General features: G+C 44.1%; 1 protein-coding gene across 2 annotated transcripts in view; it reads left to right on the forward strand.

The window, feature by feature from the left end:
* Positions 1 to 27,186, forward strand: part of HACE1 (HECT domain and ankyrin repeat containing E3 ubiquitin protein ligase 1) — a 285,154-nt gene that overhangs the window by 37,515 nt on the left and 220,453 nt on the right. For both annotated transcript variants that reach the window (XM_086926665.1, XM_086926666.1), the window contains exons 4-8: positions 5,677 to 5,781; positions 6,686 to 6,761; positions 22,854 to 22,985; positions 23,967 to 24,049; positions 25,824 to 25,920. In XM_086926665.1, the coding sequence (XP_086782791.1) occupies positions 5,677 to 5,781; positions 6,686 to 6,761; positions 22,854 to 22,985; positions 23,967 to 24,049; positions 25,824 to 25,920 (493 nt within the window). The remainder of the gene's footprint in view (positions 1 to 5,676; positions 5,782 to 6,685; positions 6,762 to 22,853; positions 22,986 to 23,966; positions 24,050 to 25,823; positions 25,921 to 27,186) is intronic.

The raw sequence follows: 27,186 nt of genomic DNA on the forward strand, positions 1-27,186 counted from the left end.
TTTGCATATCGCCATTGTCTAACCCAGGGTGGTGTGGAGTGCAAAAAAACGATGGATTTGGGCCCAGATCTTTTGACTGGGGGAGTGTGTGACATTGATCCACATTCAGTCCATCACTTGTTGTTTTTGCAATTGCCGCCCTAAGTGCGCTGGGGATGCCCAGACGTGGGTCCCAGGCACTCCACACCACTTGGAGTCAAGCTAGCCGGGCTGATGAGAGGTGTTACCTCGAAACCGGTCCGGTCCTCGGATGCTAGATTCCGTTCTGGGAAGGACATGGCTTTTGTAGTTCGGACTGGACTGTTCCCATGGGGCAACAGGGTCAGAGCTGATTTGCATATCGCCATTGTCTAACCCAGGGTGGTGTGGAGTGCAAAAAAACGATGGATTTGGGCCCAGATCTTTTGACTGGGGGAGTGTGTGACATTGATCCACATTCAGTCCATCACTTGTTGTTTTTGCAATTGCCGCCCTAAGTGCGCTGGGGATGCCCAGACGTGGGTCCCAGGCACTCCACACCACTTGGAGTCAAGCTAGCCGGGCTGATGAGAGGTGTTACCTCGAAACCGGTCCGGTCCTCGGATGCTAGATTCCGTTCTGGGAAGGACATGGCTTTTGTAGTTCGGACTGGACTGTTCCCATGGGGCAACAGGGTCAGAGCTGATTTGCATATCGCCATTGTCTAACCCAGGGTGGTGTGGAGTGCAAAAAAACGATGGATTTGGGCCCAGATCTTTTGACTGGGGGAGTGTGTGACATTGATCCACATTCAGTCCATCACTTGTTGTTTTTGCAATTGCCGCCCTAAGTGCGCTGGGGATGCCCAGACGTGGGTCCCAGGCACTCCACACCACTTGGAGTCAAGCTAGCCGGGCTGATGAGAGGTGTTACCTCGAAACCGGTCCGGTCCTCGGATGCTAGATTCCGTTCTGGGAAGGACATGGCTTTTGTAGTTCGGACTGGACTGTTCCCATGGGGCAACAGGGTCAGAGCTGATTTGCATATCGCCATTGTCTAACCCAGGGTGGTGTGGAGTGCAAAAAAACGATGGATTTGGGCCCAGATCTTTTGACTGGGGGAGTGTGTGACATTGATCCACATTCAGTCCATCACTTGTTGTTTTTGCAATTGCCGCCCTAAGTGCGCTGGGGATGCCCAGACGTGGGTCCCAGGCACTCCACACCACTTGGAGTCAAGCTAGCCGGGCTGATGAGAGGTGTTACCTCGAAACCGGTCCGGTCCTCGGATGCTAGATTCCGTTCTGGGAAGGACATGGCTTTTGTAGTTCGGACTGGACTGTTCCCATGGGGCAACAGGGTCAGAGCTGATTTGCATATCGCCATTGTCTAACCCAGGGTGGTGTGGAGTGCAAAAAAACGATGGATTTGGGCCCAGATCTTTTGACTGGGGGAGTGTGTGACATTGATCCACATTCAGTCCATCACTTGTTGTTTTTGCAATTGCCGCCCTAAGTGCGCTGGGGATGCCCAGACGTGGGTCCCAGGCACTCCACACCACTTGGAGTCAAGCTAGCCGGGCTGATGAGAGGTGTTACCTCGAAACCGGTCCGGTCCTCGGATGCTAGATTCCGTTCTGGGAAGGACATGGCTTTTGTAGTTCGGACTGGACTGTTCCCATGGGGCAACAGGGTCAGAGCTGATTTGCATATCGCCATTGTCTAACCCAGGGTGGTGTGGAGTGCAAAAAAACGATGGATTTGGGCCCAGATCTTTTGACTGGGGGAGTGTGTGACATTGATCCACATTCAGTCCATCACTTGTTGTTTTTGCAATTGCCGCCCTAAGTGCGCTGGGGATGCCCAGACGTGGGTCCCAGGCACTCCACACCACTTGGAGTCAAGCTAGCCGGGCTGATGAGAGGTGTTACCTCGAAACCGGTCCGGTCCTCGGATGCTAGATTCCGTTCTGGGAAGGACATGGCTTTTGTAGTTCGGACTGGACTGTTCCCATGGGGCAACAGGGTCAGAGCTGATTTGCATATCGCCATTGTCTAACCCAGGGTGGTGTGGAGTGCAAAAAAACGATGGATTTGGGCCCAGATCTTTTGACTGGGGGAGTGTGTGACATTGATCCACATTCAGTCCATCACTTGTTGTTTTTGCAATTGCCGCCCTAAGTGCGCTGGGGATGCCCAGACGTGGGTCCCAGGCACTCCACACCACTTGGAGTCAAGCTAGCCGGGCTGATGAGAGGTGTTACCTCGAAACCGGTCCGGTCCTCGGATGCTAGATTCCGTTCTGGGAAGGACATGGCTTTTGTACTACGGACTGGACTGTTCCCATGGGGCAACAGGGTCAGAGCTGATTTGCATATCACCATTGTCTAACCCAGGGTGGTGTGGAGTGCAAAAAAACGATGGATTTGGGCCCAGATCTTTTGACTGGGGGAGTGTGTGACATTGATCCACATTCAGTCCATCACTTGTTGTTTTTGCAATTGCCGCCCTAAGTGCGCTGGGGATGCCCAGACGTGGGTCCCAGGCACTCCACACCACTTGGAGTCAAGCTAGCCGGGCTGATGAGAGGTGTTACCTCGAAACCGGTCCGGTCCTCGGATGCTAGATTCCGTTCTGGGAAGGACATGGCTTTTGTAGTTCGGACTGGACTGTTCCCATGGGGCAACAGGGTCAGAGCTGATTTGCATATCGCCATTGTCTAACCCAGGGTGGTGTGGAGTGCAAAAAAACGATGGATTTGGGCCCAGATCTTTTGACTGGGGGAGTGTGTGACATTGATCCACATTCAGTCCATCACTTGTTGTTTTTGCAATTGCCGCCCTAAGTGCGCTGGGGATGCCCAGACGTGGGTCCCAGGCACTCCACACCACTTGGAGTCAAGCTAGCCGGGCTGATGAGAGGTGTTACCTCGAAACCGGTCCGGTCCTCGGATGCTAGATTCCGTTCTGGGAAGGACATGGCTTTTGTACTACGGACTGGACTGTTTCCATGGGGCAACAGGGTCAGAGCTGATTTGCATATCGCCATTGTCTAACCCAGGGTGGTGTGGAGTGCAAAAAAACGATGGATTTGGGCCCAGATCTTTTGACTGGGGGAGTGTGTGACATTGATCCACATTCAGTCCATCACTTGTTGTTTTTGCAATTGCCGCCCTAAGTGCGCTGGGGATGCCCAGACGTGGGTCCCAGGCACTCCACACCACTTGGAGTCAAGCTAGCCGGGCTGATGAGAGGTGTTACCTCGAAACCGGTCCGGTCCTCGGATGCTAGATTCCGTTCTGGGAAGGACATGGCTTTTGTAGTTCGGACTGGACTGTTCCCATGGGGCAACAGGGTCAGAGCTGATTTGCATATCGCCATTGTCTAACCCAGGGTGGTGTGGAGTGCAAAAAAACGATGGATTTGGGCCCAGATCTTTTGACTGGGGGAGTGTGTGACATTGATCCACATTCAGTCCATCACTTGTTGTTTTTGCAATTGCCGCCCTAAGTGCGCTGGGGATGCCCAGACGTGGGTCCCAGGCACTCCACACCACTTGGAGTCAAGCTAGCCGGGCTGATGAGAGGTGTTACCTCGAAACCGGTCCGGTCCTCGGATGCTAGATTCCGTTCTGGGAAGGACATGGCTTTTGTAGTTCAGACTGGACTGTTCCCATGGGGCAACAGGGTCAGAGCTGATTTGCATATCGCCATTGTCTAACCCAGGGTGGTGTGGAGTGCAAAAAAACGATGGATTTGGGCCCAGATCTTTTGACTGGGGGAGTGTGTGACATTGATCCACATTCAGTCCATCACTTGTTGTTTTTGCAATTGCCGCCCTAAGTGCGCTGGGGATGCCCAGACGTGGGTCCCAGGCACTCCACACCACTTGGAGTCAAGCTAGCCGGGCTGATGAGAGGTGTTACCTCGAAACCGGTCCGGTCCTCGGATGCTAGATTCCGTTCTGGGAAGGACATGGCTTTTGTAGTTCGGACTGGACTGTTCCCATGGGGCAACAGGGTCAGAGCTGATTTGCATATCGCCATTGTCTAACCCAGGGTGGTGTGGAGTGCAAAAAAACGATGGATTTGGGCCCAGATCTTTTGACTGGGGGAGTGTGTGACATTGATCCACATTCAGTCCATCACTTGTTGTTTTTGCAATTGCCGCCCTAAGTGCGCTGGGGATGCCCAGACGTGGGTCCCAGGCACTCCACACCACTTGGAGTCAAGCTAGCCGGGCTGATGAGAGGTGTTACCTCGAAACCGGTCCGGTCCTCGGATGCTAGATTCCGTTCTGGGAAGGACATGGCTTTTGTAGTTCGGACTGGACTGTTCCCATGGGGCAACAGGGTCAGAGCTGATTTGCATATCGCCATTGTCCAACCCAGGGTGGTGTGGAGTGCAAAAAAACGATGGATTTGGGCCCAGATCTTTTGACTGGGGGAGTGTGTGACATTGATCCACATTCAGTCCATCACTTGTTGTTTTTGCAATTGCCGCCCTAAGTGCGCTGGGGATGCCCAGACGTGGGTCCCAGGCACTCCACACCACTTGGAGTCAAGCTAGCCGGGCTGATGAGAGGTGTTACCTCGAAACCGGTCCGGTCCTCGGATGCTAGATTCCGTTCTGGGAAGGACATGGCTTTTGTAGTTCGGACTGGACTGTTCCCATGGGGCAACAGGGTCAGAGCTGATTTGCATATCGCCATTGTCTAACCCAGGGTGGTGTGGAGTGCAAAAAAACGATGGATTTGGGCCCAGATCTTTTGACTGGGGGAGTGTGTGACATTGATCCACATTCAGTCCATCACTTGTTGTTTTTGCAGTATATTAATTGGCACTGTCTGACCGAGCAAAGCTGGCAGACCGGTCCTTGCTGCTCACTGCTTGGGGGCTGGCTCAGCTGCACTCATTGCGCTCACTCTGGCTACATTTACCCAGCATTCCGATTCACGTTACTGACGCATGCAACTCATTGTTTTAAACATTAGGGTGTTGTGGCATAGTACTCTGCTAAGAGTGGCTTGAGTCGGTGTTAGCTGTTGTCCTTCTGTCTGATGTGTAGACCCGGCTTGTTTTGGGCTTCTTATGCCAGCAGTACGTGTTTAATCCGTCACTGACAGTACTCTTCCATTGGCGGTTGCTGGCTGTGCCCCACGACCGGTGTTGATCTTGCATCAGCCTGCACCGCACCCGAATCATGGCCTCGTGCTATGAGTACGTGATTATGAGCCAGAGTCCTGGTGCAGTATTGGTGGATTTTGGCAAATGTGGCTCTTGAAACGGTATCTCAGATTTGAGGTGGAGGTGAACATTTGTTTACTGATAGACAGTCTTATTGTGACGTGAATGATAGAGCATATAGTCCATACCTGGCTAAAGGTTAACATAGCATCCTAATCGTTATAATTCTTTTCTACATATTTCTACAGGTGATGTTTGTTCCACATAGTTATATTTGTCAACGCATTAATATTTTACATCAAGCTTTCTCTCTTTCAAAGATTCAACCATATCACATAGATTAAAGCCCTTAAAAAATTTAGTTTTTCATAATTGTTAGGACACTGGTATCTTTCTCTAACTGAGTAATTTTTAGAACCCGTCTTAATTTTCACATTATTCTGACATTTTGTTTCCAAGGGTCTTATTAAAACAGACCTGCTTCTCTGTTTTGTCTTGCAAGCTGTGATGCTTATATTCTCTTCTTTTGTGTTTTCAGCTGTGGGTCTGTAGAATGTTTGATTTTACTGTTAAAGAGGGGGGCAAATCCAAATTATCAAGATATTTCTGGATGCACGCCTCTTCACCTGGCAGCTAGAAATGGGTAAGAAATATGATGTATTCATTTAACCAATGTGAAGTTCAATTGCCATTGTTGCTAATTTCGTGATTTACCTAGTTGGAGAATTACTTTTCCTCTGTCTGTTGGAAGGATTATCAGTTGCATCTCATTGCTATAATCTAAAAGAGTTTATAATGCATGCTGTGGTCGCAGATACTGGTGTCTCTTGGGCTCCTTCTATTTGAGTTTTTTCATCACTCCCGCAGCAAGAGAAGAGATTAGACGAGAGGGATATCTTTATTGAGTTTTGTATTTTACATTTTTCGTTAGATACTACTTTTCCTAATACAGTTATAGGACTGAACTATTCTTTCACATAGTTCTTTGTTTAGCAGTTGTAACTCTTGCCAATCCTTAGGGCCTCATTCTGAGTTCTTAGTTAATTCTGATTGGGCTGGTAACTGCTTTTATCTCCCTCATGGGAATCATGCGATTGGTGGATCCAATGTCTTCTGATGCAAATCTAGTTTGATATTCCCCCAAATCCCCTGGCAATTCCTTATTTCTGAGTGAATCCCGCTATATTCCCATGGACCTCCCTCAAAGCCCCCCCCCCCTATCCACTTCCATGGTTGTATTAAAATGTTACTCGTAATGAGGCCTTAAACCTATCAAATATGTTTTGATACATGCTCTTAAATATTTCACTAACTACAATTTTTAGACCTGTTTGGCACTGCTGAGGTGTGCTACATGTATGAAGAAACTGGAATGAGCATGTGCTATTATTCTTTGTTGCATAACAATATCTTATGTGATGATAAACCCCTGTTGATTAACAATCTTGCCAGTTAAAGCATTTTCATTGAGACAAATTGTTTTGTTCCACAAGTTATTTGCACCATACTAAGATGCATTTGATCGATATGTTTAATCCCTTTTATAGGCAGAAAAAATGCATGAGCAAATTGCTGGAGTACAACGCAGATGTAAACATTTGCAATAATGAGGGACTCACAGCTGTAAGTATTCTCAAAAGATTCTCTTTTTGTTCCAATTATTATAGTGTAAATCCAAATTTAACGATAAGATCATATACACAATCAACTTATTATTTTTGTTTAACCAATGTTTTATTTCCAATTTTTCTTTACTGTTTGTGACACTTTTTTCAGGACATAAAGTACAGCAAGCACAAGTCAGGGCATCATTATAAAACATAGTTTCTCTTTCCATGCTCCAATAATATGTTTTGCCTTGTTAAAACAGCTCAGTTGTTTCTTCGCACCTGTGGTCTGTTGCTTGTATTACCTTGATTTGATAAACTGTATTTTTTTCCCCAATTAACCTCTTGGGTAAAGCCTAACTTTCAAATTCCACCTCATATCAGTGGCTCAGAAAATTTTCTGGAGCAGAACATGTATTCAGAAATGAAAAACTGGCTAAGCAAGACTGTTTGCTTGGATATGACAGGAGTGGTAAAATATTAGTGCTCTTCATGCATGAGGAGTGAAAAGTCAAGATGATCGTAATGCATATTGTTGAGCATGTGTTCTCTTCTCTCATAACTCAGGGAGGCACAGTTGTATCAATAAAACACATAAAATGAAAATTGAAATGTACACAGGATCTAGGTTTTATTATGAACCCTTATTTCCTTAGCTCTCCCTAATTCACACTTATTCACTGAAAATACCAGTGTTCAATGTCTTGTGTGGATGTCTGAGTGAAATACAGATTTATGCATAGTATCTTTGTAAAGAAACCAATAGGTAGACAGATGAACCGTGTTCATAGACATTGCTTTGTATTGTGACAGAGCTTTTATTCCAACCTATTTAGATGATCTTCAGACAAGAAAAATACATTCCCCAAAAGAGAAACCTCTGACTCCTCATTAAGTAGCACAGTTCAGGGTCATAGACTAACTCTTTTAAGATGTGCGGGTTTGAGAACTACAATCCAAATAGTATCAACATTAAAAGTTAAAAATCTAAATTTTCAAACCAAGGTTTTATGTGAATAGCACATTAAGCATTATGTGGTTTTGATAGTACTTTATCCTGTATTATTGAGAAGGGATACATACTTTGTCTAAAAGCAACCATTAAAAAGAAAAAATGTTGCATAACAAATTTCCTAACTATTTACTGAGCCATTTAAAGGAAACTGAGGTGAAAATTCTTCAGAGATTGTCGGCACGCCAAGATTGTTAGTACAAGACACTGAGGCTGGGGAAGATTGTTAGCACAAGGCACTGAGGCTGGTGAGATATTCTTGTCCCATTCTTGGTTTGCTGACATCAGTGCTTGCAGTGGACACACGCCTGATAAAGAAATCTTTAGAACTTGTTTCAGTGAATTCAGAGCTCTATGCAACATATTCTTTGCAGTGACTACATGCTCTTTATATAGTTCAGACCTCCTAATCCAGCTCCTTGGTCATGTCAAGGGGATATAGCTCTTGCTTTCAATGGATCCTGTGCCTTCAGGATCACACACATGGCTGATATGCACACAATAGATATGCCACTCACTCTCTGGGAGCAAGTCAGCAGATTCAACATATTAAAGACTCTGCTTTGACTGTGAAACAGTCAGTTAGATGGCTGCTCAGTCTCTCCAATCCACTCTTCACTATAGCAAGGATCCACTACTGGGGGAGGGGGGGGACAGATAGGCCCTTTCTCAACGTATTTTACAAATCTTCACAAAAGAACATTTCTGTGTGCATATACAGAGGGGCAGACAGAATGAAGCAATAATCAGAGCTTAGTCCATAATAGAGGTAAAAGGAAGACAGAGTTCACAGAATGTAATACAATTTGAAGACGTTCAGTTGGTAAATCTAATTCCACACAATTTGATATTGAAATAACTGTAAACCAGGTACTGATCATGTGTTCCATACCTGCCCACTGTTAGACTGGGATATTGTTTAGACATTGATATTGTTTTTAAATGGGATTACAAGGAGAAAGGCACTGAAAGGACATTGTTATCTAACCTCTCTGCTTGGGATGCAAGATATGCGTCTCTAATCGCTCTCCTGCTGGTTCTGCAGCCAAATACGGGTATAACCCCTGTCACTTTTCGGGTACTCTATGTACCCCTAGAATACAATAGAACATGAAATAAATGGAGGAGTTGTAGAGGTAGAAATGTTTCTTGTAGTCATGACATTATGCATTTGATTATGCTGGTTGCTGAATGAGGTGCTCAGATATCGCTTTACTCTTTATTTATTCCTTCACCTCACTGTAATCACTACACTGGAGTCCTAATGAATATTTGGGCAGTGTCACAACAAGACTCACCCTCCAAAGGACCTGGCTGTTTTGAGCTGTCGATGATAGAAAGCCCGCCTACAGTCAAATTGGACCAGTTCAATACAGAAACACACCTGCTGACAGAGCCCAAAATCCCAAGGTGTCGAAAGTAAACGGGGTCACAATTATGGGCAGAGAAGAGTCGTCAGGCTTTTACCAGGCAAGGACTCTCGAACAGGCCCTGCTGCTGGTTTAAGTTGTAACAAGCACACTAAACATAGAAAGCATCCTTGGCGGTGTACAGCCTTAAGCTGAGGAAGGATAGTGCTCTTCCGCACCTTACAGTTCAACTGACCTACCTGTTTCTGTTCCTGCTCATGTAGCGCTCCGTACAGTAGAACAATTTCATCAGGCCTCTGAATAAGTCTTTTATTGTTAATCAAATAGGTAATTGTAGAGGAACCAGCCTAAAATAGTAACAGCCCATCAGTCAGCAATGCCTCCGTTCCTGAGGCAACTTCCTGTTCTGAGCCATCTGGGGCAGAACTACCACACACAGGTGGCAGCCAGCAGAACATTTCTGCCTAATACTTACTCCACTCCTGGCTGGTAGTTAGGTGACAGACGTGGAACGACACCAGTACTGACCCTTGTTGCTGCAGCAATATAGAGTCCATTGAGCCTATTTGTGCATGTGAGTGGCTCCAATAAGGGTTGGTTAGTGACTGCAGTACTTCAGTGAGGAAGGGGGTGGGATAAGTCGTGGCTACACTGCCCAGTTTTAATCGTAACATGGTGCCTGAATATGATGATATAATTGGAGTATTAACAGACACAATTTAATCTAGGATATCCATAGCTACGTTTGATTTAATTTTCCACTTCGGTGTGACCTAACTAAAAGGCTATAATACAACTTAAGCATCAAATCCAGCAATTCCAGAAAAAGCCCTTCGTGTTGTGGACAGCCATGTGCCATGCCGGGTTTGGTGGCTTAGTGAACTGTTACGTCCACTTTAGCAGCCGCGGTCCGTGCAGGTAACAGTGGTGGTGCCGGGTAAAGGGGGATTTCAAGTGACGATGCAGAGGGGAAATTAATTAATTAATTTTCCCTAAGCATCGTCCCTCGAAATCCTCCCTTACCCAGCCCCACCCCTCACAGCTGTTACCTGCACGGACTGCGGCTGCACTTTAGGACTTGCGTTTGACCTCAAGGTCACAGGTTCAAATCCAGGCGGGTCTACTCAGCATTTCATCATTCTCAGGTCAATAAAATGAGTTGCATTGAGTTGGCTAACAATAAACATCTGTTATTCAGCACCTAGATACTCGAGTGAACTTGGGTTTACTCATACATTTTATATTATGACACCAGTCTATTTTACCACCTCTAATCTTACTGTGCACTCTCTTAGCTGCCTTCCTTTTAACTCATTTGATTAGGTGGGTCCGCGTTCAAATTCTCTGCCAAAGGCTGACAATACCTTATGGATAATATGTGGAGCTAAGTAGAGACGCCACTGACTTTCAGCATGTAACGGTCTTCCAGGTTTTGACCACTGACCCTATTCTACACGCCTTCTTCAATAGTGAGGCACTCTGCCCTCATAATGAAACATCCTCGAGGTCTCCCCGTTCTGAGGGAACGGTGGCCCGCCCTCCTGCTTAGTAGCAAAGAAGGGCAATAGGAATGAGACCAAACCTTTACCTTTTACAACTTTAATCAGTCAAGATGTCAACTTTCCCTAAAATGTTAGCTTGAGTGAATTTGTAACTTGTATAAATGTAACTCTAACCACTAGTATCTGTAGTAAACGTATGTACTTATTCTTATGTGAGTTTAGAGTTTAACTGTTTTGTATTTATTATGTAATTCATGTACTCTAAAGTCCTTTTGTAATGTAACTGGTTTTATTGTATATCGCAATGACAACTTTGGGTAAAGCTTGGGCTATATAATATTGCATAAATAAATTAGGATGGTTGGCTGTCTGTGGTAGATTATGATCATTTCCTGGACAGCAGTAGACAATAGCTGCACAACTAACTTCATGATTCGCTCTCCCTTTGTCTTTGGTCTAACAGTAGGCCGATATATGTACTTCAGTTTCCTTCAAGCTTTTGAATGAGATTGAGGTAGGCAACAAAGCCGAACGCCAACAGAGAATTACTCTCTGATTGAACGACAAGAACATGTTAGCCCTCTTACAAATAGCTGATAGACTTGGGCCACCAAAAATCATATCTTGTTTCAATAAAGATATGTTAGAGGAACGACAGATCCTTCTTAAAGACTAATCCAAATTAAATAAAAATGTTGCCACCAAGTTTTAAAAGAAGCTACAAATCCTCCTCTGAACAACACTCAACTTAAAATGTGGAAGACTACAGTCTAAATTAAAGTGATTCAGGATTGTAGAGGGGTTGAAGGACCGGAGTGCATTGAGTTTATGGTGCAGCACCTAAAAAAGATATTTCTAGAGCAAGAAAACATGTTTTTTCCCTCAAGATCAACAAACTCATACAATTTCTTACTTCCCTTAGCTAGGAATAAACAACCATATCCGATCCTTTTTTAGGTTTCACCTGCAGCGCTTGTGAAAATTGTTGTATTAAATATATATTAAACAGGACTTGCATCCCACCTTCACTTCTTATTGGCCCTTGTGCTTGTCACTTTACTTTTCCTCGTTTCTATTGGTTGTAGGCATTCTATTTCCTGTTCCTCCGTGTGTACTTCTCTTATCGGTTTCCCATCGGCACTGTTGTAATCCCCTTTGGTTGAAATTCTTTTAAGTTCTCAAGCAAGGATCTGGAAAACAAAATAAAAAGACGAGATACACCCTTGCTTTAATGTTACAGCGCTGCCCGAGTTCTGTGATCTCAGCGTGCTGTTATTATGTCCGTTAAGATCCTCCACCAGTGCCATTATCTCGGTGGAGTGCCTTTTATTCCTTCTCTGCCTTTGAACTCTGAGGAAGCATACACTACACCGGGAAACAAGCAAGCAATCCACTTCAGTTTGTTTTTCTATTTACAATTGAGCACGCCATCTGCCCTTATGGTTCCTAGCACCTTTCTTCTTGCTGCTTAACCCTGTCTCCCCACTAATTCCTCCCATTGCTGCTTCTAACGTAACTATTTTAGATGCCATTTGATAGTTATGCACAGTTGTGGTTGCTCCCGCGAATCACTAGTGGGCAGGGGAGGGTAAGGTCGGAGAAAATTAAAAAAAAAACACTTACCTGCCGGCTGCCGCCACTCTTCCGTCCTCTTCCTGACTTCTGTTGGAGCAGGAAGCAGGATAGGCTCACCTAAGCCAATCACACCTCTGCAATGCAGCGTTGTGATTGGTTTGAGCGCCGTGGTTCAGCGCTCAGTTTGGGAATGGAAGCCTGGGCATGTTCTCCACCCAGCCTGGGTGGACAACATGCGGAGTGCGCATGAATGTTTTGGCCTTCCAAACATTCATGCGCACATAGAAGGGTGCCACCACTCCCTTCCATCTGCGCAGCCTAGCCCCGCCTCACAAAACTGGCCCAGCACAGAAGAATAAAATGATGATAACCTCTTGTTATCATTGTAGTGTTCCTTTTTTTGCTGTGCTTAAAGGCAATGGGTCGACACTCCGCCTTACCGGAGGAGCCGCCACTGGCTTATGCAGTTTGAAAATAGTGAATTAAAATGCACATTTGTGAGCACTGGCATGCCACGCACCTGCACGTCAGGAATATTATCCACTGGATCCGCCTTTCATTCCCCGCCAGGACCCGAGTTTCAGAGTGCAGACCTTGCTATTAATTTGCCAGCTCTGCCAGGCCATGCCCCCTGCACGTCATGAACATTATCGCCTCTAAACACCCTGCAAATGTTTCAGAAACCTTGCTATTAATTATCTACTTGGAAAACACTGACTGAAATCACACCTCTGGGCAGACTCGAGTGCAAGCGCCAGGCAAGACGTGCAGTGGACAGGGGTCTTATTCAGAAAAGGGGGTGGTGATGAACAGAATGTCTGAATTAAGCAGACCACTCTTACCCAGTCCAAGGATCAGGGCTTGATCCATCACCATTTTTTAGCTCACTGCACCATCCCAGCTCAGAACCTGGCTACATGCAAATTAGTCTGTACCTGTCCCAGTGCATGATGGGAACAGGGCAAACCAAACTACCAAGCCAATTCTTATACTGGGAAGGAAACAAGCTTCCGGGGACAGGTTTCTGGCGTTTCAGCCGTCGTCGGCCCGGCTTGCTTGAATCCTGATGGTGCAATGAGCAAGGGACTCACATCTGAGTATACCCTTCCACACTTATGGTGGACAAAATGATTCAGAAACGGGGGTGGTGATGAACAGAGTGTCTGAATTAAGCAGACCACTCTTACCCAGTCCAAGGATCAGGGCTTGATCCATCACCATTTTTTAGCTCACTGCACCATCCCAGCTCAGAACCTGGCTACATGCAAATTAGTCTGTTCCTGTCCCAGTGCATGATGGGAACAGGGCAAACCAAACTACCAAGCCAATTCTTATACTGGGAAGGAAACAAGCTTCCGGGGACCGGTTTCTGGCATTTCAGCTGTCGTCGGCCCGGCTTGCTTGAATCCTGATGGTGCAAGACCACCTGTTCCCATGATGCACTGGGCCAGGGACAGACTAATTTGCATATAGCCAGGTTCTGAGCTGGGATGGTGCCTGGCATATGCACTACTGTAGGGAAATCCACTGCAATCTACATTTATCATGAACTCTTACGTATGTTTGCATTATGAGCAGTCCATAATGAATCAGTATGCTGAATTATAAATGCATGCTCACGGGCAGGTTTTGTGTATAGCTATGCATGTGCTTGCAATGCCACTCTTACTTTCATTGTGTGTCCTACACGTGTTCTGAGTTTGCCTAATCAAAAAATACGTTTTTCAATCACAAAACCTCTAAAACAACTAATCTCCACCTAGGCTAGTCAGCTGAATTCACATAGTAGCGCAAGAAAAATAAATCTGTCCTTAAGAATTCGAAGGCAGACCACAATTAGACTCAAATGTGGATGCAATTTGATAGTTTACAAAATGCTACACTTCACATGCTTTCCGTTTTATTTTTCATTTATTTAATAGAACTGTGGTCATAAATGAAACTTTCGGAGCAAAATAAACGGGTGGAAGTCCCTCAAAGTGCACCTCTGCTCAATGCCCTCGTTTACCCCCGGGTGTCACTACCGTTTTCATGCTGGGTGTCCACCAGTGCCCTATAACCTTAATAAGATGGGTGTCATTTCTACGGTATTTCAGGGCCACTGCATGATATATACTTGAAAAGTGGGTGTTCAGTACACACACCTCTCTCTGTCTCACCTCCTCAAAGTGACACTACCATTCGTGATTTTAATTCAGTGCAACTTGGAGGGAGTGTGAGAGGGAAATACGGTGTTGGTTACCTGCACAAGAACACTCTATTACATATTTAAGGTCTGCTATTTTCCTCTATTTTATTTTTGTTATTCCAGATTATATTTATATAGCTAATTACAAATGCTGCTAAACTGCACCGATGTGCAATTTACTTAGCAACTTATTACATGGCGGAAATGTTGTCCAGTGTGTTGCCTCAGCGTACATTATTATTATTATTATTATTATTATTATTATTATCATTTGTAGAGCGCACTGTAACCCTACAGGCATCCTGGCGCTAGGAGAACAGGCACCACAAGAACTGTCAGGTGTGCCCTGGTTGAGTGGTATTTGAAATGCATATATTATGCTAATTTGGACCAAAGTACTTGTTAGGATTATATTACACAGGTTCGATTTTTGTTCCTGTTTTTTGTTATTTCTTCTTTAACTGTGTATTGGGAAGAGGTTACATAATGTTTATGGGTGATGCTACTTTGCATCAAACTACTCTTTGGTGCCATATTACTGCATAATATGGCTGTGTTAATTTTTCTCCATTTATTAGGTTGAGCATATAGTAGCAGCGCGCATGTGCTGCTGGTTTGCGAGGCATGCAGTATTCAGTACCCGAGTGGAAGATGTGTAGAAGCTCCGCCCACTCTCTGCCCATTGACTTGTCTTTGTCCTCAGTAAATGCTGTCTTTTGATTCATTTGAGGCTTGTTAGTCCCTCCTTATGACGGCTATGTCGTCATTTGTCATCTCCAATGGCTACTGGCCCTTTTACTTTGAGTGTTACAATGTACGTGGACTGTGAGCACTCCTTTGTGCCCCGTTGCTAATATCGATTCACCACAGAAACATGCTAAGTTATATACATATATATTTCAAATAGAACTACAACTATCATACTAGCTACATTCTGATCTTAATGCGAATGATGCCTCATGCCACGCTATCACGTTAATAGAGGCCCGCCCCTTTTTAGGTCTCGTCTCCGCTAGCGCATGCGCTTGCGCGAAGCGAGAGCTTATGTAGGCACTTCAGAAATGCTCCGAAAAAGCAGATTACACACAGTGCATGTGCGACGGGCGCGCGCTCACTGTTTGGCAGCCTGCGGCCACTGACCACGGGAAGGGGCTTTGATCTATATCACTCCCCTCTCCCACTTGCTCCTGCTGAGCCTCACAAAGTGGTTGTATCTCAGCCACAGACTTCCTGGCTCGCATGCCGATACTTTGTTGCAATATTCCTTTGCATTAAGCCTTTCTGCTTGAGCCGGCTGTTTTTTTGTCCCTGTCCTTATCGTAAGTGGATCAAATTGCGCCACAAGTAAAGGTTACAGGAGTTTTCGATAGAGAGGTTAATTTAATATTTGGAAATCCGTTCAATGCACCACTGAAACAGTACTCACTCCAAATATGCAAATCTCTACATTTAATCGTTTGTATTGTCTACATAGAAGTTGCTAACAGGGCAGTTAATTCTTTTCGGCTTTTCCCTGTTTCCGCCACACACTCCACTCCTTTTTGTCTCCTTTCTGGCCTCTTTCCTACTTAACTTTTCATCCTTTCTCCTTTAATCCCATTTCCACATTCTCACAACCCCTTCGAGCACTGTTATTTTAACATTTGTGTTTCTCTCTGTCTTATGATGTCTGCCCTGCCACCACTTATGATGTCTGCCCTGCCACCATTTACTTCGGACCCTCGTACATCCTCACCCTCACCCCCACACACCCTCACACCCCCACACACCCTCACACCCCCACACCCCCTCACACACCCCCACACCCCCTCACACCCCCCCACCCCCCCCCACACCCCCTCACACCCCCCACCCCCCCCACACCCCCCCACACCCCCTCACAACCACCCCCACACCCCCCCACACCCCCCCACACCCCCTCACACCCCCTCACACCCCCTCACATCCTCTCACCCTCTCACCCTCTCACCCTCTCACCCTCTCACCCTCTCACTCTCTCACCCTCTCACCCTCTCACCCTCTCACCCTCTCACCCTCTCACCCTCTCACCCTCTCACCCTCTCACCCTCTCACCCTCTCACCCTCTCACCCTCTCACCCTCTCACCCTCTCACCCTCTCACCCTCTCACCCTCTCACCCTCTCACCCTCTCACCCTCTCACCCTCTCACCCTCTCACCCTCTCACCCTCTCACCCTCTCACCCTCACCCCCCTTCACCCTCACCCTCACACCCCCTTACACCCCTCACCCTCACACCCTCTCACCCTCACGCCCTCACCCCCCCCTTCACCCTCACACCCCCTTACACCCCTCACCCCCTCATTGAGCACTACTCACTATAAGTCAAATTATTGCACTTTGTCTGACGGTCTTATCATACATTGAATGGTAACTTTGGATGAAGAAAGTCAGAAACAAAATGAATTAATTTTGTTATAATTTACACAATATAATCTATTGATCCCACAACTTTGTATTTTGAGTATTCATTTCTCAAACTAGACGTGTACCCGAGAGCATTTGTTCTTGTTTGCATTAATAAACATTGTCTAAGTAAAGTATCTTACCCAACAGAACCACCTTTTTGTTTAACCAAGTGTGCATACGAGCATTTGCTAGCTCCCCCATAACCTATTTCGGCGTATTTAAAGGGGTCTGTGCTGGGTAAAGCTGACCGTGGCACAAATAAACATGTCCACAGATATAAAATTAAGTCAACGGGTTTCTTTACGAGGTAGATGCGGGTGACCTGTCCAAACGCCCGCCGCCGAGTTGCGCCAGTCTTGTATAAAGACACATTCTAAAACCTACCAGTGCTCAGAAGTGATGAGAGATCGGTACAGTGTGTATGGTTGTAACTAAACTGCTTAGGTCTGCAACGAAAATAAATGCACAGCTGCACAGATTCAGGTGTTGCTTGTTATGCTACCTCAGTTTTTAGTGGTGTTAGAAAAGGAGAGGTCAGGGAAAGGCTCACAATTGTCAGCTAAGATCAGGCAGACTGTTTGTTCGTTTCAGGCGATGTGCCTGGTGAATAACATCAACACTTTATTTTATGGTAGATTCAAATAATGCAAACAAAAACAGAGTTGGAATCTGTTTGAGACACAGGTTTTAACCCCAAGGCATTTGTAAGGATCCACAAGGTGCCTTGAAGCAGAGGCCAGTGATTCCAACCTGGGCTGCTGCAAGATCGAGTGTCAGATCAAAGGCACACTATACTTTGCTTGTCCCTTACCTGGAAGGCAGGTCACGGACTGTGCATCCTTTGAGTCGTTGGAGACCAGTCTCTGTCAGCTGAAGCCACCAAAAAACAGGGAGGACTTCGGGGACAGCGCAGCGGGATCATTCATACTGGCCACATATGGCTGTTTTTGCAAAATGCTTCCATCTCTGCACAGCCCCTCTCTTCTCGTATTGGACACGCGCACCCTCGCAGACACGCCCCTTTGCCAGTGCATATACTGAGCGAGTGGTGAGGGGGATTAACCCCAAAGTTTATGTCGCCCTGGGATTTATGTCGCTGGCATTACTAGTGCTTATTCCAGTATTGAAAATCGATGTTGCTACATTCTCCCCCATTGCTTATTCCAGTATTGAAAATCGATGTTGCTACATTCTCCCCCACTCCTGCCCCAACGCCATTTTTGTGCAGTGTGTGGGTGTAAATCTATAACAAAAATTACCCCCAAGTAACTTGTGTTACAAACTGGTGAACTGTTGGTCTCATGTTATCTAAATATTTCCATTTTGCCATCTGGCAATGTAGCAACCCGAACTGTGTCCACTCCTTCAGCTGTGCTTACTTTTAGTGGATATGATGCTTTAATATATGTGCCTTTGTAAAGTGCACAGTCACGCCATGGAGCATTCTAGCCCTGAATAACAGATAGTTATTATTGTCCAACGCAGTGGATATCATTTGATAGACCTAGAGGAATTAAAAGGTGAGTTGAACTTCTGCCATTTGAAAATGTGACTTTAAGGTCAAACAGATTCCTGGAGTGGATGCTTTAGTCCACTGAGCCTCTAGACTTGGCTCTGCAGTTTCTTTCGCAACGTACAACCATGCCGCTCATGTTTCACCCAGTTTTGCACTTATTGACTCAGCATAGAGCATAGTGCTCCTGCTAATGTCTCTAGGCTTCTACAGTTGGAATTGGAGTAGAGCCTAGAGACTGGTACTCTGCTCTGTCACTTGTTCCCCTACTAATGTATAAAATGAGTGTTGTATTTTTTCAGTTATACATAGCGTGGATTCTTCTCAAGGGCATTGGGTTGCTTTACATGAAGATGTTAAAAACACTGTGTAGTAATTGCATGGTTCTTCAATCCTTGGCGGATACAACACTCAGGCTAATGTGCTGCATAGCTACACACGTATAAGGTCCAAAAGGGGAGACCTATTGGCTATGCCAATGCATGTTTTTGCAGCGGCCAGTGCGGTTTCATGGCAGCAATAACTAAGGGTTGCTTTTGTCAAAATATTCACTCGGTTCACAACCGTCCCCGGTAATAAGGAGGATTAAACTGCCTTTAGCATACACCGAGGCCAGAGTAACCTGAAGAAAGGCCCCAGGCAGTCTAAACTAAAAAAGCATTGGCAAAGCCAATACGTTTCTTGTATGCAAAATCAATTGGCTTTGTCATTGTCCGTGTCATATAGCGCTTTTCCTTTTTGACTTTAAGTTAGATTGCACAGCAACTCAACTGCTCTCGAATATGTAAAAAATAAAACATGGACAAAGTCAATAGAATTCGCATAGGCGAAACCTATCACACAATGCTCTCTTAAGAGAACAGTCATTGACTGTATGCTAAATAAAACATCTTTGGAAAGTAGATGGAACAACCATTTTCTCTGGACTGGAGCAGGGAATTGTCTGAAAGTCTATGGCTTGTAAAGAAACATTTTGATTTGTTTCAGGAAATTAGGCTGGCACTTTATTTGGGAAACCTTGAGGTTACACGTATTCATGTTATGCGCCAACAGAGGCCAACAGGCTATTGAACAGTTTATCTGGCACTGTGGATAACTCTTCGACACCGGACACTTGTTTAATGCCCTATAGTGCCAGATTTATCATCAGCCTGAAAAATGATACAATATGGGCATAGTTATATATTTAAATGTAATCGATCATGTGTTTTTTTTTTTAATGTTTTTTTTTTAATGTCTGGATGAATGATCAGCCTACGTGAGGATCTTCGGTGATATATATACACAGATAACTCTACTTGTAAATTCCTCAGCTTTTGAATATTCCCAAGTGCAGTCCTGGATCTGGAAATTTTGTAATAGTTCAACCCTGCTCCATCTCAGCACTAGATGTAACACAGGTATGACTTAACTGGAGCCATATAGTGCCACCGCAATGTTCTGATGTCCATGTCTTTTGTTTCTGTGCCCTTTGACGCAGCATGAGTTGGTTCACATTTTTCAAAACAAATGTTCCCCTAATTTCTATAAACTGCAGTTCTTTAGGGATGGCTCCCTTGAAGAAGTTAGGGGTTGAGCCTTGCTGCTCCTGCCATGGATAAATATTAATTCCTGACTCCTGTGAGCTTTACCTTTGGTGCCTAGGGCCGAAGTATGACTCGAAGTAATATGATGAATGCAACCTCATGCATAATGAAGCTATCAAGGAGCGGAAGGTTAAACTCATTATGGATTGCACACATGACAAGCATTGGGCTCAATGCTGGTCGATATTGGGCTCGAAGTTGAGCTCTTCTCCACCCTCCAAAACTTTCTAAAGATAATAGGAGGAAGCAGAAAAGAAGAGAAGAAACAATGCCTCATCTTAATGTCGATCACAAGGTGTTACACCTCTAGCTCGGAAGAGGAATGGAGGTGGAGAACATAAAGATGGTGGACATCACTTTACTGAGGAACCTCCACTTAAAATTCCACTCCTTTGGCATCCACTCTAGTGCCTGTCCAGCTCCCTTGTCAACCCCTACACTGGTTCCACTGCAGATGCCGACCCAAGGACATACTACTAAATACCAAGAAATTTATTTTGGGCAAAGGGCGCCAACCCCGTTCAGTTCCTGTACATCATGAACGCAATTTTACAGGAACACAGCGATCCCCTCTGGTGCACGTTTGCGCTCCATACTGTTCAGGGCTCCGTTTGCTATTCTGCTGGTGGTTTTTCATCCTCGACACCATTCAATCCCCATAGGCCATCATCCAGGCACACTGCAAATGCTGGCTGGAGGCTCGAAAGGGCGCCAACCCTGTTCAGTTCCTGTACATCATGAACGCAATTTTACAGGAACACAGCGATCCCCTCTGGTGCACGTTTGGGCTCCATACTGTTCAGGGCTCCGTTTGCTATTCTGCTGGTGGTTTTTCATCCTCGACACCATTCAATCCCCATAGGCCATCATCCAGGCACACTGCAAATGCTGGCTGGAGGCTCGTCCACAGGCACCGACTCCAGCGCCAGTACTGGTGCTGCAAACACTGGAACCTGCCCCGGTGCCTGCTCTCCTCCCCAGGAATACTCCCCAAAAACCTAGACCATTCTGATTAGAGCCAGGAGGAAGTCGCACACATATTTTGCTGTAGAAGCCGGGCACAGAGGTGAATTCCAGCTTCAGCCTAGACCACATCTGCAACACTGGCGTGACATCTTTGGGTCGGATTCAAACCATATTTAGATGCCAGAGTTAATACTCAAAAGCACAGGTGTCCCTGTTCAATCAATCTTTGTCATCCACAATGGCCCCTAAATTAGTTTTTGACATTATTGATGGGGTCTCATTTGAATCCCTACACAGTTTCATCTTGTGACCTTCAAAAGGGGTTTTTGGTGGGCATCACTTCAGCACAACATGTCAGTGAGCTGTAAGCTCTGTTTCTGTCCATTCTTCCCTGTTTTATGCTGGCAAGCTGATTCTGAGGACAGAAACAATTGCCTGCCCAAGGTGGTTACCCCATTCCATATGGGGCAGTCCAATACAATACCAACATTCTACACTTTCCCCATCCCACCAAAGAGGAGGAGCGGTTTAATTGTCTTGACACTCAGGTGGGTTGTTATTATATTGATAAAAAGAGCTTAGGTTTGATGACCAGCATTTGAACGATATGTAGATAGCAAAAAGGGCAAGGCAATGTAAAAGAGGGCTTTGCTATGTTGAATCATCCTCAACGTCAATTTTTTTATGACCTTACTAATAAGGAAGCACCAGGAGGAATATGTACTCTTTCAATCCGAGCGAAGGCTGCAAAGTTTCTGCGGCAGACATTTGATATGTGATGATATGGACTTTGCTGCACTCTTCTGCTTGGACTCAGAAGTGAGATGGTATTTCACTTTCACTTGTTCTGTGCTCTAGGATTTCAGGTGTGACCACTCTCTCAGACCCATCACTTGAAAAAGGCTACTGCTGTAGGATCTGTTTAAAATGTGATAAGATGTCCGGTAAAAGTTCCAATCAGAAGAAAAGTTACTTCCCTTCAGCAACTGTCTTTCTGGTGTATGCTCTCTTTTCCTGGAGATTCATCACAGATACCACTCACCTTCCTTTTTAATATTAAGGTTCCATCTTCGTTCTGTTGCACTCCATATCCATGTTTGATTTAACGCTGTCCCCCTTCTGCATCTAAGAGATTGGGAAAAAATGGAACTGATGTCAGGACACCACATGGTGCTATGGGCCTCCCTTGATGTTACTCATGTGCTCCTAGTGCCACCTATCTACATGCATGGTAGTTCTGTTACAAAGTTTCCTTATCCAGTCTGGTACCATGAGCATATTCAAAAGGTGAGTATTCTGCACATAGATGGAGTAGCCACCAGAAAAGCCGTTGCTGAAGGTAAGTAACGTTTTCTTCCGGCACTCAATCACTTATCGTGGACCTATACAAAAGATATAATGTTGAAGTCTCATGATATTTGCTTGAATTTGTGTCTTTTCAGTCATATGTATTCCACTTCCTGTACCATCAAAATGAATTTTCAATTCCAAAGACATTTTTTTCAATGAATATGCAGTTTAGATCTTGCTTCATTACAGACTCCATGATCCACTGAGTTTTTTTTGTGCCATGCAAGCTAATATTTTTCTTAGATCCTGATCAAACTCCATTATTCTTGACTACAGGATCATGCTAGATGTGGTTTATTTAGGTATGCTTATAAAAAATGGTTTGGTCCAAGATATTAACATTAACCTTCTATCCCAGTCTTTAATCTTAAAGTAGAAATGACTAATGCCATCCAATTTGAGGCTCCTGCAATACCACTCCATTTGTAGGCTCTTCTGTACACCTTCCAAGTTACCCCACCTTGGACTGCTGGATTACTCCTGATTGCTCCTGCCTCTTCAGGTTTGAGTATGGTATTAACAAAAATGCTTAATATAGAGATTAGGTTATATTTTATTTACATTTATGTTAACCTCTTTTCTGCCAACATCTCATTTTATATTTCTCTTTCTTCCTTAGATTCACTGGCTCTCTGTTAATGGGCGAACAGAACTGCTTCATGATCTTGTGCAACATGTGACCAACGTGGATGTGGAAGATTCAATGGGGCAAACTGCACTGCATGTGGCGTGCCAAAATGGTCACAAAACGGTGGGTGAGCTAATCAATGCAATGACTAAATACATTGATGAAAAAGGTTTTAAATATAGCAATACTTCTAAAGCAATTGTAATTGTAATAATAATAATAATAATAATCCACATTTGTAAAGCGCACAATCACCCGTCAGGGTCTCTAGGCGCTGGGGGCCGTCGGGAAGATTAAGCAAGCTATTGTCCAGAGTCACATGGTGCTGGGCTGAGCTGCCACCGGAGCCTGGGATCCAACCGTGATCCCCAGATTCCGGAGTCAGTCGCCCTGGCCGCGGCGCCACACCTCTTCCTCTATTACTTTACCTGGATTATTTATTCTAGATAGCCTTAAGATACTCTTCTGAACTCTTGTTCTTGGGCTACTGAATGGAATCTGTCCAGATCAACTCACTCTCATTAGTGCAATACACAGTGAACTCGTGGATTACACTTTACAACTCTAACCTCAGTTTGGTTTGAACATTTTTGTTGCTGATGTTTGAGTATTTGACTGGTATCATTGTACCATCACATGAGTATAGTCTTTCACTTACCTCCTGCTTCCGTATAGTTTTTCTTCTTCCTCTGTTGAACATCCTTGCCTATTGTCATTGTGTTACTTCTGACAGCATTGTAACCCTTTCTTTTATATCTCAAGTTTTTGGTACATACTGCAAATACATGCAGACCTGAAGGAAGTAGGCATCTAGAACTAGGGGTACCCAAAATCGCCATAGTCGTAGCATCTCCTTGGTTTTAATGCACTCCCTAGCCTTCTCTGTAGTTGAATGTTGTTACTGTAAAAATATAAAAAATGTAAAAGCACATTGACATTTGACTGGTGTTCATTTCTTTTTTATGGACAGAATCAAGCAACATTGAAACCTTGATTTGATTCCTAGTATGCATAGTGTAAGTGCATAGTGACTGACAAACGCCTAGGGCTGGTATTTGCTTTTCTGGAATGTCATTTCAATGTGCTTCTCCTTGTTTTTATTAGACGGTGCTCTGTCTTTTAGACAGCGGTGCAGATATCAACAGACCAAATGTGTCGGGAGCAACGCCTCTCTATTTTGCGTGCAGGTGAGGCCATTTGTTATACACCTATTTCTGTGTAATGGGGTTTGTGTTTTTTTGTTCCATGCTCCACATTGATAATCACTATTTAGGTTTTGCATATGTAAACACATAGCAACAGTTACCAGCAGTGTTCCTTTAAGTAGAAATGTTCTGAAAGAGCCTTCAGATCTAAACTTCCACCCTCATCATACTGTCCCTGTGACCTCTACAGCAGTTCACCTCTTTTGCATAAGCAAACGCACACATGTAGAAGGCCTCAAGCAGTAGCTCCAGAATGTGACAACAATAGATTATTTCTTTTATAGTTATTGTTGTGTTACATACTCGTATACTTCATATGGAGAAAGAACTACCCAAGCCTTTCTGCTGGCTGTCACAAAGTACCAGGCTGTAGTGTGGTGACTTTGGAAACTTCTGTTAAGGAATCTGGCTGCTCAACATTCTCTGAATATTTTTTCCGGAAACTTGTTTCTAGTGGATGTTAATAATGTTGGATTAACTATTATGCTTGAGGAGGGGTTCAGGAAATGATAAAGCAATCCCCTCAAAACACCATGGCCTACAGACGTTGATTATAAATAAGAGGACAAGGATTTGGAGATGATTTCGGGTACCAGTTAAGGTGCCTCGTGGCAAAGGAGGGTGTGGAAGTAGCGTATATCATGCAAGAAAGCGTCATTTTGGTGAATATATGTATAGAGATAGTGAAACTCCTGTGGCAAATGAGAGGAATTACCTTGTCTTTGTTCTCGGTTTCAGCATTTCTTCATGTTGCATGGTCCTGAGGTGGCCCGGCCCACACTTGTTCGTTACTTTCCTTCCCTAAAATCCCATGACATTTCAGAGCAGTTTGCTTGAGCTTTAGTATGCTTGAAAATGTACTTCAAGATGATTTGAAATATAGAATATCTGTCTATACTTGCAGGTTACTTTATATGTGTCCGCTCACCAGCATGTTGATCTTGTATGCTCAGAACTTCTAATGGTAATAGCCTCTTACCTTTTTTTCCATCACAGCTAATGTGCACTTTAGTTCTCTGTTGTCTTTTTAACACTCTCTTTTCTTATCAAGTAAAACCGTCCCTAATGGCACTACTGGTGATGGTTTCTTCAAAGAAGCCATTGATGGAAAGAGGAAGGAGCCTCAATGTACGAAGTTTTTACCCAAACCTAATGCAATCCTTAATATGCGCTAATATTCCACAGGCCTAACTTACTTTCACTTCTGCAGTAGACTCATTTTGATAATAGCTTGTTCTCCACACTGTCCTCCAACTCTCCTCAAAATGTGTAAAGAACTGTTTTGAGAAAATGCAAATAAAAATTTGAAAATATATATTCGTGCAAGATTAATTTTGAACTTAGCATCAAAGAATATATGGAAACTTCCTGTTGACATGAAGCTGATTCATATGTAAATTTGCTTTGCTGCATTTCTCTAATTCCTACTCGGAGAACCTGTGGAGAACAAAGGCTGTTTGTCTGTCTTCACACCTCGGAATAGCTTGCATAAGACAAATGTGAACTATGAAACCATCTCTGAATCAATTGCCTTTAAATTCCTGCCCCTCTTTCCACCAACAAGAGAGTCTACCTCACGATGTCTTATTTATCAAGCAATAGTGGGTATATCACAGTTAGTGTCGCTTGCTAAGTGTGTCATTCTAGGTGTAGTGCTAGTTTCAGATGTGATAAAATCAACAACTAATATTGATTGTTTTTTTAATTTATTTATAGCCATCCAATCAATAACTAATATTATTTTTGTTTTAATTAGCCATGGCCAAAGGGATACAGCACAAATCCTCCTATCAAGAGGTGCAAAATACTTGCCAGATAAAAATGGAGTCACACCAATGGACCTCTGTGTACAGGTAACGTTTAGTGTTTGAAAGTTTTCAGACTTTGTTGAAATACATTCTAGCTCTGCTACTTGTTGCTGCTACTAGAACATTGTCCATCTCTCTACCAAGGAATGCATCCCAGATTCATAGCCTTGGAATAGAGATACCCTTTTTAAGCTGGGCCTTAGCCACACCTTTTTCTTCTTATTTTATTTTTGAACTGTGAATGAAAAGTAATTGGTTCTTTGAATTTTTCCATGACCTGTTGGCTGTTTAGATTCCCGGACTTCTTGGCACGAAAGAAATCATTTACATTTTTTCATGCCCTTTAAGGGCATTGTCTTTCAGCATTAGTTTGTGTGTTCACCTGATTTTTTTTCTTTAGTCTTCTGGCCATTGTTTAGATTTTGACTCTGCTCTACATTATTTTACCATTTTCCTTTTTTTACTTTCAAGTGGCTAACATTTACTTGTAGGATTGAAGCAATTACCTCTCTGAAGTTCTATGGGCAATGCAGTGGTAAGATGTTGGGCAAGAGTAGGTTCTCTCATCACCCGTAGTGTTTTCCTTATTACCTTGATGTGTTTTTTAACTCTGTTTATCACCTTCACACCTTTATGATATTGATTGACCACACTGGTCTTAAAGCCCTTAGGATTTTTCAGATTATCTGGCACTCTTATAAGACACATGGGGATGGAATTTGAAGAAATAAAGACCAGAAAATTTTGTCATTTGCCTTATGAACAATTTACTTGACATTTGACTTAGGTATGCTCTTCAAAGTAAGACCGTTCAAAGTATGTATGGGAGGGATGACATAGTCATCACTCCTGCATGCATGAATGCAGTACTTTTCACTTATAAAAGGTACAAGAAAAATAAATATAGACACAATGGAACTATATTAAGTAAGGTGATTTGTCCAGCTGGACAGGGATCACAAATCTTTACTATAAAGTAAATTCAACAAGGTAATACCTTACATTCAAAAGAGTGGGACACAAGCCTGTGCCCTCACGCTTACAAATTGGCAAAGTGGTAGGATAGAGAAAGGCAAAAGAGATTTTTAGGCAAAGAGTGAGCGATTTCTGAAAATGAAAGAATGACAGAAATTCATTTACACCATTATACGCATATCACATTGGTATACATTTAAATATATGGTGTATCAACAAGTCGACGGCGTTTCGATCCCTTAAACATTATACATGGGATCATCATCAGGACATACATTTATGCCTAAAAGAGTTTGTACACAAAAGCCTAAGGAAAAAGAAGGAGAAAATAGAAAA

This window comes from Lissotriton vulgaris, chromosome 6, assembly GCF_964263255.1.
Source record: "Lissotriton vulgaris chromosome 6, aLisVul1.2, whole genome shotgun sequence".
NCBI lineage: Eukaryota > Metazoa > Chordata > Amphibia > Caudata > Salamandridae > Lissotriton > Lissotriton vulgaris.